This window comes from Dama dama, chromosome 20 (assembly GCF_033118175.1).
Source record: "Dama dama isolate Ldn47 chromosome 20, ASM3311817v1, whole genome shotgun sequence".
Taxonomy (NCBI): Eukaryota; Metazoa; Chordata; class Mammalia; order Artiodactyla; family Cervidae; genus Dama; species Dama dama.
Genome location: NC_083700.1, coordinates 2,999,825 through 3,014,597, shown reverse-complemented (window position 1 = coordinate 3,014,597; position 14,773 = coordinate 2,999,825). Strand labels below are relative to the sequence as shown.

Here is a 14,773-nt window from a genome sequence, read left to right as displayed (position 1 = left end):
GAGGTGGCTAACCAGTCAGTCCCAGCGAGTGGAGGAGCCGGTCGAGGGACACGCCCCTCCGCCCTCCAGCCGCGTACTCCGATTGGTCCTCTTCGGAGGGGGCGGGGCCCGACTCGGGGCTCTCCTTGGTCCGGGTAGGCGGCCGCGTCCAGAACTCTCGCCGGGGTCACCATCATGGCGGGCTGTGCCTGCGGGTTCGTGCGCGCAGTGCTCGCCTTCCTGCTGGCGCCCGCGCTGGTGACTCTGCTGGTGGCACCGGCGCGAGGCCGGGGCGGCCGGGGCCACGGGGACTGGGGCGCCGCGGAGCTGCTGCCGCCGCTGCCGCCCCGGGAGAATGCGGCCCTCGTGGCCCGCTTCGTGACAAACGTCTGTGACTGGGGCGCACTGGCCACCATCTCAACGCAGGAGGGGGTGCGCGGCAGGCCCTTTGCCGACGTCTTATCGCTCAGCGACGGGCCCCCGGGCAAGGGCAGCGGCGTGCCCTACTTCTACCTGAGCCCGCTGCAGCAATCGGTGGGCAACCTGCAGGTGAGCCGGAGGGGCAGTGTGGCTCCGCGGGGCTGGAGCGCGCGCGAGCCTTTCGACTACCGCTTAAATTCTGCCTGGAAAGGAGAGCCGGCCTCATGGAGATGAGTTTGAACCCAGCCCAAACCTCTGGATCTTCTCTCCTGCGCTGGATAGGCGTGCATTACAGTTTTCCAATTGTTGGGCAACTAAATACCAAGAATTGCCCACACGTCCTTGCCACCGTGCCACGCACTTGGGGTGTATTCTTTACCAGCACCTGGAGGACTTCTCACCTGAGTCGTCTTGGGGCACGGTGTCTCATTAACTGGGCTTTTATTGTTAAAAGTTATAGGCCTCAGGTGCACGTCAGCCTCCCACGTAGGGAGCAGACCGGATTGGAGAACTAGGTCCTCACCCTTTGTCCACCTTTTGGGGCAGAGCCAAGTTAACACCTCTCAGGTGGATTTCTGATGCTTCGAGTGGTATCACAACCTGGAAGACTAGAGCTATGCTGAGTCCAGGGATGGAGCAAGATTTGGGGAAGGTTCCTTTTGACAAAAGATCCCTAGACTTGAGGTTAACATTGTTTATGGATTATATTGAAAGAAACCTGTATTTGGTGAGGTACTTGCTGTGTGCCAGGATGACCTTTCCCTTTATCTTCCCCTCATCCTGTCTTTTAATCACTCTTTGAGGTGACTGTTACCACCCTGGTTCTGCAGATAAAGAACTTGCCCTAAGCCCAGTGGCCACACTGGAATTTTATGCCAGATCTACTGCCTTCAAAACGCAGGTCACCAACTGGTGGTCCATGAGCTGAGTATGTCCCACAGATGGGTTTTCGTTGGCTCATGCAGAGTTCTGTTTTGTTTTTAATAAATTTGAATTAGTTACCAACATTCAAAAATGGAGCTTGCAATTAGAAGCCTAAATTTCTAACTTGTTGAAAAAGGGGACGATCTATGACACTGGGAGCCTGCATTCTCTGAGCTAACCCTCCTTTAGTTAAGGTATATACATCCCTGTTTCCCCATTTTCTTATTCCCAGTCACCCACTCCACTCCCTTAAACATTTGCTCAGACAGCAAGTTCATTTCTGTTTCATCAGTGATGGTCCATCTTGGCTGCAAATACAGTCACCTGGGAAGATTTTTAAAGTGCAATTCCAAAGCATTTTACTAAAAACACATTTTATTATAAAACAACCCCCCAAATCCCTCCTGATGCTTCTAATGTTGGGAGGGGGTGAGAACCACTGCTATACACAATTATATTTAAACTTTTGCTGATGTTATCTTCCTCATTTTAGGCAATGAGTAAACTCGCACTCAGAGGTGCAGAGACTCAATTGTGACTAGTCATCTAATGGCTCTCAGGTGGAACTCAAGCCCAGGTCTTTGACATCTCTAGAATATGACAGTGATGAGGCACTTACCCAGGATTTCAGATCCGTGATGGCAGTGAAAAGGCATGGCCACATCAGCATCAGTCTGATTCTGATTCTGTCAGTTAACCAGTCAAAGTTGGTTTCTGCTTTCCATTTTTTCTCCTCCTTCTAACCCATCTTCTTCCTATTTCTATCCACCCTATCCACCCAAATAACATGAACGAAATACCACTCAGCATTGCCCTCTGCCTAGAAACCTTTAACAACATCTGGCAACATAGAGCTACATAAGATTCACCTGGGTGTTTGTTAAAAATGCAAATACCTGGGCTGAGAATGGAACCAAGAAATCCACATTTTAACACGCTCTCCAGACAGGTGGTTCTTGGAAAGCCCTGACAGATGCCAGCCTATAAAATACAGTTTTGACTCCTTAGCTTGGAATTGAGGCACGCTCACTACCCACAACCCTCTACCTCTCACTACTGTGTCCCTTACCCCTTCCCCTCAGAAAGCTTTCTTTCATGCAAATTGGGTTTTTACTACTCACAATCTTGTCCTGTACTTTCTCCATTCTGTGTTTTTGCAATTACAATGCCCTTTACCTTTAATACGGGCTTCCCTGGTAGCTCAGATGGTAAAGTGTCTGCCTACAATGTGGGAGACCTGGGTTTGATCCCTGGGTCGGGAAGATCACCTGGAGACGGAAATGGCAACACACTCCAGTATTCTCGCCTGGAAAGTCCCATGGACTGAGAATCCTGGTAGGTTACAGTCCATGGGGTCACAAAGAGTTGGACACGACTGAGCGACTTCACTTCACTTTACCTTTAATACATCTTTTGACTTTTGTGCTGATTTTGACTATCTTACAAGGCTCCCTAGAGTTTCCATATCACTCCAGGCTGTGCTGGTATCTCCTTACACTGAACTTCAAATGTGCTTAACTGTCATTCACTTGGCAGTGAGTTATGTGCTACCTTTTGACCTCTTCTGTGTCTTTGTTTTGCATTTTTAAACTTTGTTTATGTTTGACTTTTCAACCAGATTATAAACTCACAGAGAAGGGAAAGACCTTGTCTGAGTCTCCCTGTCCCCTATTTTTGGTCTCCCTAGTGCCTTGCCTAATAGGTTTTGTTGACAGCAAATTTTTGGCCTAATAATTCCAAAGAGATCTCTTTATGACTCACTGTTTTGATGGGTCACTGTGAGATGGCAAAATCCCACACACAAGACATTTAAGGTTTAAAACACTAAATGTAGCATGTGAATTTTGCTGTAATCTGTCAACAATGCCTTTTATGAAGCTGATTTCTGAAAAGGAAAGAATTAGGAATTTTGCTTATATCACATTTTTAATTTAAGAATTCTCTTACTGCTAGAACAGGAAAGAGCAACTTCTCCAATTTTGAAATCACATGATAGTTTCTGCTAGTATAAGATAACCAAGAAGCATGATTCAGCTACTTTCTTGCTTAAATTATACAATTAGCTAGTTGAACTACTGTGTTATTTTTATGCATTAGTTTCACAGTAGTCTAATCCTTTAGCTCTTTCAGTGAAGGTTGGAGTTCAGCCTTGTATTTGGGTGATAATGTAGTTATAATTCCTCTGGTAAGTATGGGACAAATTAGGAGTCTAAGAAAAAGAGAAGTGTTTAACATAATTCTTACCGAGTTAGTTACTTAAAATGCGAAACAACCTCCAACACACTTTTTTTGGAGAGAGGATAAAGATCAGTCTCTATCCAAGTAGTAATTTTCCCAAGTGGAAGGTGGTATTTTCCAATTCATTGTTTCATGAAAGAATGGTCAAGTTCTGGGGACAATGTGTATGCAACTTGTGAAATTAATTACCTCTCCAGAGACAACATTTCACATGAGAGGTCTTCATTTTATCTCTACAGGAGAATCCATATGCTACGTTGACCATGTCTTTGGCAGAGACTAGTTTCTGCAGGAAATATGGATTTGATCCCCAGAGTCCCCTCTGTGCTCACATAATACTATCAGGAACTGTTATCAAGGTAAATACCATGTAAGAACAGATACTGGCTTTAGAAGATCATCATCATCAACAGTGAAGGAAGACATATTTTGAGAATAAAATAAAATTTGTGATTGAGGTACAGAGTTAGAATATATTCTAATATGTAGAGGAATTTCATAAAAACTAAAGGTTTTAATTGGTTACTTTCATGTAGGTGTTCAATAAGATATTGAACTATTCAATTGAGCAGATAGATGTTCAATAAGAAAAAGGAACTATTTTTTGAAGCTGAACAGATGTAACAGCTATTAAGCTCCTATATAAGGAACATCTGCTCAAAGTTCATACTCCTGACCATGTTGTACACTGTACAATATTTCCCATGTTTGGATTCCTTGTCTCCGTATTTAACAGTGGCTTAGAGCAGAAAGTAGACTAAGTATATTAAAAGGGGAGTATGCACAAAATCAATACACGTGAATCCCTTTCATTCCTATACACTAAAAATGAAAAATCAGAAAGAGAAATTAAGGAATCAATCCCATTCACCATTGCAACAAAAAAGAATAAAATACCTAGGAATAAACCTACTTAAGGAGAGAAAAGAGCCATATACAGAAAACTATAAGACACTGATGAAAGAAATCAACGATGACATAAACAGATGGAGAGATATGTCAAGTTCTTGGATCAAAAGAATCAATATTGTGAAAATGACTAAGCAATCTATAGATTCAGTGCAATCCCAATCAAATTACCAGTGGCATTTTTCATAGACCTAGAATAAAAAAATTTCACATTTTGTATAGAAATGCAAAAGACCATGAATAGCCAAAGCAGTCTTGAGAAAGAAGAATGGAGCTGGAGGAATCAACCTGCCTGACTTCAGACTATACTACAAAGCTACAGTCATCAAGACAGTATGGTACTGCCACAAAGACAGAAATATAGACCAACGGAACAAGATAGCCCAGAGATAAGCCTACATGTCTATGGGCACCTTATCTTTGACAAAGGAGGCAGAATTATATAATGGAAAAAAGATCGTCTCTTCAAGAAGTGGTGCTGGAAAAACTGGACAGCTACATGAAAAAGAATGAAATTAGAACACTTCCTAACACCATACTCAAAGATAAACTCAAGATGGATTAAAGATGATCAGAAGCCATAAAACTCTTAGAGGAAGACACAGGCAGAACACTCTTTGATATAAATCACAGCGAGATCCTCTATGACCATCTCCTAGAGTAATGGAAATAAAAACAAGAATGGACAAATGGAATCTAATTAAACTTAAAAGCTTTTGCACAGCAAAGAAACCATGAACAAGATGAAAAGACAACCATCAGAATGGGCGAAAACAATTGCAAATGAAGCAGCTAACAAAGGATTACTCTCCAGAATACACAAGCAGTTCATGCAGCTCAACAACAGAAAAACAAAAAACCCAATAAAAAAATGGGCAGAAGACCTAAACAGACATTTCTCCAAAGAAGACATCCAGATGGCTAATAAACACATGAAAAAATGCTCAACATTGCTTATTATTAGAGAAATGTAAATCAAAACTACAATGAGGTATGATCTCACACCAATCAGAATGACCATCATCAAAAAATCTACAAACAATAAATGCTAGAGAGGATTTGGAAAAAAGGGAACCCTTTTGCATTGTTGGTGGGAATGTAGATTGATAGCAGCCACTGTGGAGAACAGTATGGAGATTTCTTTAAAAACTAGGAATAAAACTTTACCATACCACCCAACAATCCCACTACTGGCCATATACCCTAAGAAAACCGTAATTGGAAAAGACACACGTACCCCAGTGTTCATTGTAGCACTATTTACAATAGCCAAGACATGGAAGCAACCTCGATGTCCATTGATAGATGAAAGGATAAAGAAGATGTGTACATATATACAATGGAATATTAGTCGTAAAAAGGAATGAATTTGAGTCAGTTCTAGTGAGGTGTATGAACCTAGAGCCTGTAATACAGAGTGAAGTAAGTCAGAGAAAAATGTTGTGTATTAATGCATATATATATGGAATCTAGAAAAATGGTACTGGTGAACCTGTTTGCAGGGCAGGAATAGAGACGCGGACATAGAGAACAGGCTATGTCCACAGGACATAGAGGGGAAAGTAGAGGGCGGGATGAATTGAGAGAGTAGCACTGAGATACATATATTACCACGTGTAAAACAGAGCTAATGGGAAGTCACTGGATAGCACAGGGAGCTCAGCCCGATGCTCTGTGACAACCTAGCGGGTGGGGTGGAGCTTCATGAGGGAGGGGGTGTATGTGTGCCTGTGGCTGATTCATGTTCATCTATGGCAGAAGACAGTACAACATTGTAAAGCAATTAATCCTCTAATTTAAAAATAAACTTTAAAAATTGAAGACAAGGGAGAGTATCTATATTAAATACTAGAAGTGAATTTAGATAGTTGGGGGTGAGTGCTAGAGAGAAGAGGTTAAATAAAACAGTGGGAAGGGCAAAGGGCAAGGTGTTGTGAGGACTGATCTGATTGCTAAGCCAGTAGGCAGACTTCTTGACCTTGTCAATCATGAATACCTCAGATAGGTTTTAATCATGGTCTCAAAATTCTGTGTGGCTGTGTTTCTGGAGCTGGGTGTTCTTCAATGGTCAGAGATGGGGGGAGGGGCAGCAGATGCACTTGAGTTCCATTATGCTTCTTCTAAAGACTTATATCCTTTGTGTGCACCCATCTGTGTGTTTAATATATGCATGCTGTGGGATAAAAGTGCTAATGTTACACAGCGTAACCACCAGCAATATTTTATTATAGTACTTTGTGCCAATTACTCTGACAGCTCGAAATTGCTATTTCACAATGAAAACTGGTACTCATGATGGTTTCCCACTTCATTATAGTATATGTTATCACCAACATTTGAAATCTCCATTGTTCTCTGCATTTCTTCAAGCTTCTTTTACTGCCTCTTGATGGCTTAAGATCAAGATTTGTAGTAGATATTAAAAGTGCTCAGCACAAAGGGAAAAAAAGGTGAGAAAAAATTGCTACTATGTGTAGTGATGAATGTTGACTAAACTTGTGATTATTTTGCAGGGTATGCATATATCAGATCTTTATATTGTATACACCTAAAACTAATACAGAGTTATATTTCAATTATTGATCAATAATTAATTTTAGAAATAAAAATTTAAAAAATCAGGATTTATAACTGAATAATCTCTTTAGGGTTTGTGGAATGCTAGAATCACACATTCTTAACAGCCAAGAAAGCAAAATGTCATTGCTATGAGTAGGTTTATTTTATATATATCTTTTAGGTGAGCGAAACAGAAATGGACGTTGCAAAGAATTCATTATTCATTCGACACCCTGAGATGAAAACCTGGCCATCCAGCCATAATTGGTTCTTCGCTAAGTTGAATATAACCAATATTTGGGTCCTGGACTACTTTGGTGGACCAAAAATAGTGACACCTGCAGAATATTATAACGCCACATTTCAGTAAGTATTTACACATCTTCCATCTTTCTAATATTGCAGCCCTTATCAGTGGTCCTCAATCTTCTAAAGCAAAGGGGTCTTAACCATTTCATGTACCATGGATCATTTTGGCAAGCTGGTAAGGCCTATGACTCCCCTAGGAATAATATTTTTAATACATAAAGTATATAAGATTACAAAAGAAACCAACTATATGGAAATACATTTATAAAAATATTTTACAAAATGTGGGGTATATAAGATATGGGATATATAGTAATATGTTGGCTTTTTAATGAATACATTAAATAGTAAGTTCCAGTAGAGAGTCCATAACCTTCCTGTACTTTCAGAGTAGTGAGAACTGAATATTTTAAGACATCACAGCAACAGTGCCGTGATATGAAAGTATCTGTAATTCCTATATTTCTGTCAGTGGCCATCACAGATACACTGTCCCCTCTTAGTTTATTGCCTACATTCATCATTAAAAAGAATAACACATTTCAGTTAGAGCTTAATGAAAATGAAAACCTCTTTCCATCCCAGTTTTTTCCCCATCACAGACACCCTGAACTCTATCTATAAACTAGGACACCAGGTGGAGACTCTTTTTTTTTTTTTTCCCTGCACCCCATGGCTTGCAGTATCTTAGTTCCCTGATCAGGGTTTGAACCTGGGCCACAACAGAGAAAGAGCAGAGTCCTAACCACTGGGCTGCCAGGGAATTCCCAAGGCCCTGTCTTAGGTCTGTGCTTGTGGAGCCTAGTTCTGACCCATGATGGTGTTTTCTCACGAGAATCAGACCTGGCACTTGACCCAAGGTGAAGGATTCACATGCTGGCTGAGCATGTGATCCAGATCCGCAGGCCCTGGTCCTCTAGTGCCTGTGGGAGTGTGCGGTCTGTCCTGCCAGGAAATGGACACTTGGAGGGAAGGAGCGATCGGAGAGAATGAAAGAGAAGAACATAGCCTGAAGATGGGGAAGGGACAGGACAGAAGAGTGTGATCAAGTTTTTTGAAATTAGGTTAGGGTTCAAATGAAGGAATACAGGGGACTGGTACTTTTCCCAGGTGACACGGGTCACGTTGGCCTGTCTGGCAGCCTCAAGGCCTCGCGGATGGTGATGACAGTAACAGCAGAAGTAACAGCAGCATCAGTAGCATTTGTTGGGCATTGTGGGCTGTGCTTACTGGCGGCTTCCCATGTCTGAACTCACTGAACTCTCACCGCAGTCCTTTGAGTTAGGTAGTCTTTTTTTCTTTGTTTTTTTTTTTCTGATGGAGAGCTGATGCACAGAAAAGTCAGAAACTTGCTTAAAGTTTTAGGAAGCAATAGTGCTGGGATTCAAAGCCCAGCATTCTAGCTCTAGAACCTCCACCTTGTTTCTAACCAGGAGGTTTTGCTGCCCCTCTGGTTACATCCCTGGCAGCTGAAAGTGAAAGTGAAGTCGCTCAGTCGTGTCTGACTCTTTGTGATCCCACGGACTGTAGCCTACCAGGCTCCTCCGTCCATGGGATTTTCCAGGCAAGAGTACTAGAGTGGGTTGCCATTTCCTTCTCCAAACTGGCAGCTGACCAGGCTCCAACTCTAGTGTAATTTAAACACTTTCTGCTTGCAACAGACTGGCTGCTATTTGTGGAGATGAAAGTGTCCATGCTAAGCTAGACTTTGTAGGTTGCAGCTCAGGTTTGGGCTTAAATTCTCAGCATTCATATATTCTGCCTTATTATATTATATAACAGTTCTATTGGTGAATCATTGCCTTTCCATCATGACTGTAAATCTCTTCACAGCAAAACTCAGGTTTTAGTTTTGGTTTTTCATTCCAAACTTAACCTAGGAGAGTGCATGGCACAGAGTAGGTGTTTAATAAATACTGGCTACTTGTCAGGCTGATCCTTTGAGACAAAGATTCTTGATTATGTTGTTTCAATAAGAAAAGTGAAAGTGAAGTCGCTCAGTCGTGTCCGACTCTTTGCGACTGTGGACTGTAGCCCACCAGGCTCCTCCGTCCATGGAATTCTCCAGGCAAGAATACTGGAGTGGGTTGCCATTTCCTTCTCCAGGGGATCTTCCCGACCCAGGGATCAAACCGAGGTCTCCCGCATTGCAGGCAGATGCTTTAACCTCTGAGCCACCAGGGAAGCCCCCTGTTTGAATAAAGAATCTAACAACAACAAAGAAGAATCAGTCATGACATTTATTCTGCTGTTGTTCCTGCAAGGGAGGAGGTCCAGGCCAGTGATTGTGTTCTGGACCTGAAAAGCCATCTTTTCAGGAAGGAAGACAGAGGTAGCAATTATAACATTACGGCTGGGCAACAAATTATCAAGGAGGATGGTCAGTAAGATGACAGGCCCACTCTTCAAGGTTAAAGTTCACTTTTACAGGATGTAACAGTCTCTGAAGTACAGTTATCTTTGTCTAAATAACATGCCTGAGGGCAATGTTTGCTTTAGTAACAAAGTAAAACTGGAAAAGAAAACCCATAAGTCTGCACATTGAGTAAGTCAATGGAAAAGATAAATTTGAGGTTTCTACTATATTAACATAGATGAATGGGCCTTTTCTACAGCTTGGAGATAAGAGGGAGCATTTTTTCCTGTCCTTGTGGGAGGAGGGCAGAAGACTAGCCCAGGGTGTGACCCCTCCTGAGACAGGATGCAAGAATCCTAGGAATGGGCAGTGCCTTGAATGTGACCTGGAACAGATGCTTCTGACTCCTACCCATTTCAGAGTCCAGGAGTGGGTCCCCCACCATTCCACCCACCAGGTTTGCCATCAGGACTGTTTAATAGTCCAAGAGCGTGTACAGTAGTCCTCGTCTTGCTAGACTCATATTGAATGGAAGGTGGTCATGTTTACCAGAAGTATGTGTAGATGTGCTTGGGTAAGCAGTTCTTCTCATAAGTATCAGCAATTGCCTCCTCTCACTGTTAAGTCTGAGCAGCAGGCCTCTGGGGTACCCAAAGACGGAGGTAATGAGAGGTCAGTGGATTGCAACTTGCCCGCCCTCCCTTACCTGGAGATGGATTTCCTGATGGCCGTGGTCAGGGCCACAATAGGAAAATGGGTCAAGGTCACCTCCCTGGCTGAGTGCTGGATGACTGCTGCTCTTTTGCTCTCAGGTTGGGGACCCCTTCTGCTCTCATTTGTCTTTTAACTGTTCCAATGTTCTCGAATGCGATGATCACAGTAGCCACAGCTGCTGACCAGTGTTTTGTCCCGGCAGTGCTTGCTAAAGTGTATCAGCATCATATTTGGAGAGGTGGGATGAGAGCTGAGAGGAAGACCCTAGGCCTGACCCTAAACCAGGACTCATTTTAGTAATGAATTTTTTGCATTTTAGCTAACCCAGATTTTTCTTTACTACACTAAGTGCCCAAAATTAACTTGAGATCTTAAAACTTTTAGATCAGAAGTGTCTCTAGCCCTTCCCAAGAATGAGTTAACTTCTGATTTGTCAACTCAGTTTAATGAAATAGTTTTTCTTCCTCTCTCTTCCCCTCTCTAGGTGAAGCAGCATATGGCGAATTTAACCTCATGCGTGAAATTTCTTAGGAAGTTTCACAGTGATTTGAAGCACTTATTGTTTTTCTATGGGAAGTTTGCCAGAAGATTAGCCAGTTTTCTTTCTTTGCTTGCTTGCTAACAGAATTGAGTTGGATTATTACTGGATTTCTTGGAAGATGAGATTGTTGGAGATATATATATATATATATATATATATATATATATTTTTTTTTTTAATATTTTGAAGTCATTTTCATAGAGACGTGTCTTTATGATCAACGATTTATTCCATTAATTCCAAATAGTTTGCCAACAGTGCTCCTTGAAGAGGAACAGTTACCAGTTTTAGATTGACCATTGGTATTTGAAAGTACTCAAGTATGTGTTCTTAATTCCTGAAATCCACTGTGCTGGGGAGAGGGTCATGCCCCCACAGCTGCTGCCTGAGTCTGTATTAAGGGCTGCTATTACAATGCACCTGAATAAATCTTGCCAAGACAAACAAACAATGATGAAACACAAATGGAGCATCCCACTCATGGTCCACTTATGTTTGACAGTCCTGGGTGTTGTTAATCCAACACAAGGCAAAACTATCTTATACAGAACTTAAAAAAACAAAAAAAAATTCTTCAAGTCTAAAGTGATAAATATCTAGAACAAAGGATCATAAAACTTCCTTAGTCTGACTTAATAAAGGAAGTTCATAAAATTTTCTGAATTTGACTTCCTCAGCTAAGTGGACACTGTGTGATTAGTTTCTTCCTCTCAAAGTACATACACACAAGCACACCTTTTTTTTTTTTTGTCCCAAAAGGGGATTATGAAAGAAAAAAGAAAGGGGGGCATTTTATGTGTAAGTTATTTCTGGTGTTCTTTTATAACATTTCTTAATGTCAACCCAGACATGGACCAGGTTCAACCAGAGCCAAAATCCATCTTCCAACTCTCAATAATGGCCTAAGCCTTTTTCAACTTCTTCAAATGTCTAAGTGGCTTCTAATGCTGTTACTGCCTAAATCAGGTCATCAGAGGGAGGGCAACACGATTTTTAAAAATCACATTTCTTCAGAAGGGAAGAAACTGTGCTTTTATTACCTATATACATGATTTTAGAAGACTCTATGAGATCCTTTATAAGAGGTGTGTCTGAAATCAAGCAACTGGATCCTTAAATGGCTAAGAGAAAGGAAGTTGAATATGAGTTTGAAACTACAAAATGAACTTAACCTGAAATCCAGCAAACAGCTTCTCTTTAAGAAAAATGATGTGTCTTAAACTTGGTGGAGGAGGTTTCTTACTCAAAGCATTAATAATAAAAAGCATTATTTTCATGAAATGTGTTGTATTTATTTTCTTACACAGAGATGGTAATATTTATTGCACTTTTTTTTCATTGTCCACTGCTGAAATCCCTTTGTGTTTTTATTTTAGCAGGTTGTTATATTAACTTCTGGCTGATTTAAAGCTTAAAGTGAATAACTTGACCCTTTCCTATTGGTAAGTGGTTCATTATGTCTTAAAATTTGGAGGTTTACCAGAATGCAGTCTTTGTCAAGGGTCTTTCCTCAGGGCCTTGGGTGCCAAGGTAACTTGTGATAGAATTAAATTGAGAGTGTCTATCTGTATTTCTCCCTTTACTCAGTTATTGTGAGTTTTCTCTTCATTATTTGGTACCATGTAAAAATACCTGTATTCAAGTAAGATCTAATTATCACAGAGGAGAGTCAATCACTTTTTCACTGAAGATCCTTTTTAATTGAATGTGCAAATTAAGTCCCCAATATGTTCTGATTGATCACCAGGGGGCACTGTGGACCACTTTTTGTGCAGATGCTGGTCTTTTGAACAGTAATCTTCCACATGCTTACCCAAGTGGCTCAGTGGCAAAAAAAAATCTGCCTGTAATGCAGGAGACACAGGTTCAATCCCTGGGTCAGGAAGATACCCTGGAGAAGGAAATGGCAACCCACTGTCCCACTCTAGTATTCTTCCCTGGGAAATTCCATGGACAGAACAGCCTGGCAGACTATACAGTCCATGGGGTCGCAAAAGTCGGACATGACTTAGTGACCAAACAACAATAATTTCCCGCTTATACATAGGGATCTTTTCCAAGACTGTCCCCAGCCCTTGCAGATACCTGAAACCCAGGATGATACCAAACCTATATGTACTATGTTCTTTTCCTATACACACACACGATAAAGTTTATTTTATAAAGCATGGGGTCGCAAACAGTCAGACACGACTGAGTGACTGAACTGAACTGAAAGACTATACGAGTTGCCAACATTTCCCTAAGTAAAATAAGGGTAACTTGAACACAAGCACTGTGATATCAAGACCACTACTACTGACAGGTACATAGAGCGTCAATTCGTTGGGCAAAGGGATGATTCATGGTGTGAGATTTCATCACGCTGCTCAACATAGCACACACAAAATGTACAAGTTGTTTATTGCTGGAATTTTTCATTTAATATTTTTGGACTGAGGTTGGCCACTGGTAACTGAAACTGCAGAAAGCAAACCCGTGGATAAGAGGGGACTGTGGTACAGCAGAGCTGATCGAGCCCACTGTGGGCTGGGGTGGGATGGGTGACCTCGGTCAGATGGCCCTGGAGTGAAAGTAGCCCAGCAGAGCAAAGGGGAGAAGCTGAGGCCTGGTCTGTGCTGCTGCTGACGACTGTCGTGGATTTACCCCTCCCTGTCATGCGCTTCATTACCTGCTGCAGAACTGGGGCAGAACCCTGACCCGAAGGAGAGAGGGGCTGAGTGTTTTGGACTCGGACTGGCTTTGGCCCAGAAAGCAAGGCAGGCCCTGGTGGAGAAAAGAGAAAACCGGACGCAGGGAGATGGAGTGGCTGAAGAACCTGAGTTTCTGAGCCAGGGGCTGTGCCTGGTGACATTGTCTTGGCCTTGGGTTTGTCCTCAGCAGGTCAAAGTCGTGTATCTTTACTAGACTGTGGCCAATAGTCATGGTTCATTCTGTCTTTTACTCCAGCTTTAGATTCCTTTCAAGTATAAGGTGGAGTGGGGACCTTTATGACTTGAGGTTCAGCTCCATGAGATCAATGCATACATATTCTGACTGGAGGTTGTTCATGTCACATTTTCCTTCTTAGTAATAGTCAGACTGAAGATCACAAAATCGTTGAAGAGGAGACTCTACTTTCCTGTAGTGGGGCATATTTTCAGATTTAGAACTGGGGGAAAAAAACAAAACATTCTACTTGGTGCAAAACTGGTAGGTCAATATTGTAAGGGAAATTCCAAACTGTCACTTCAAAAGGAGGTGCTCTGTATATTTTCATCTGAGAAGACAATGCTAACTGAGGTCCTTTTGGAAATTAAGGAAGGTATAAATTAATCAGTAAAATTGTATCTTTTTCTTAATTTTTCCTTACTACTTATTGTAAGATATATATCTTTGTGGGGGCTTCCCTGGTGGCTCAGATGATAAAGAATCTGCCTGCAATGCAGGAGACAGAGTTTGATCCTTGGGTCAAGAAGATCCCTTGGATAAGGGAGTGGCTACCCACTCCAGTATTCTTGCCTGGAGAATTCCATGGGCAGAGAAGCCTGGTGGGTTACAGTCCATGGGATCACAAAGAATTGGGCATGAACAAAGCAACTTAGCTTGCACACATGTATCTTTGTATGGGAAATACACAAATAAAAGTTTAAAAATTAGTAATCTCACCAGCTAGCATGACTGCTAGTATTCTGATATATTTTCTTAGAAGAAATATCTTTGCTCCCAGGAAATGTTTAACTATAAAGATCATGTTATATGTTGATTGTGTATCACACTTCCTTCACTTTACCATAAGCTTATGTTACTAGAAACCATTCATAAAGATGGTTTAGAATGGCTGC

At 41.7% G+C, this 14,773-nt stretch overlaps 1 protein-coding gene across 2 annotated transcripts; it reads left to right on the top strand.

The window, feature by feature from the left end:
* The first annotated feature begins 148 nt into the window (after positions 1 to 148).
* On the top strand, positions 149 to 12,230 carry CREG1 (cellular repressor of E1A stimulated genes 1). 2 transcript variants are annotated; one of them, XM_061120181.1, is made up of 4 exons: positions 151 to 528; positions 3,801 to 3,920; positions 7,211 to 7,395; positions 10,893 to 12,230. In XM_061120181.1, the coding sequence occupies exons 1-4, from the start codon at positions 175 to 177 to the stop codon at positions 10,894 to 10,896; spliced, it is 663 nt and encodes a 220-aa protein (XP_060976164.1). In that variant the 5' UTR covers positions 151 to 174; the 3' UTR covers positions 10,897 to 12,230. The 2 variants fall into 2 exon arrangements, with proteins under 2 accessions (XP_060976165.1, XP_060976164.1); XM_061120182.1 differs by lacking the exon at positions 10,893 to 12,230 and having other exon boundaries at positions 149 to 528; positions 7,211 to 7,399.
* Positions 12,231 to 14,773: the final 2,543 nt, after the last annotated feature.

Excerpts from the sequence above, each read along its gene's own strand:
- CREG1 (XM_061120181.1), top strand. The coding sequence starts at position 175 with ATGGCGGGCTGTGCCTGCGGGTTCGTGCGCGCAGTGCTCGCCTTCCTG. Across the intron at positions 529-3,800 it reads AATCGGTGGGCAACCTGCAG|GAGAATCCATATGCTACGTT; the intron begins GTGAGCCGGAGG and ends TTATCTCTACAG. Across the intron at positions 3,921-7,210 it reads TATCAGGAACTGTTATCAAG|GTGAGCGAAACAGAAATGGA; the intron begins GTAAATACCATG and ends TATATCTTTTAG.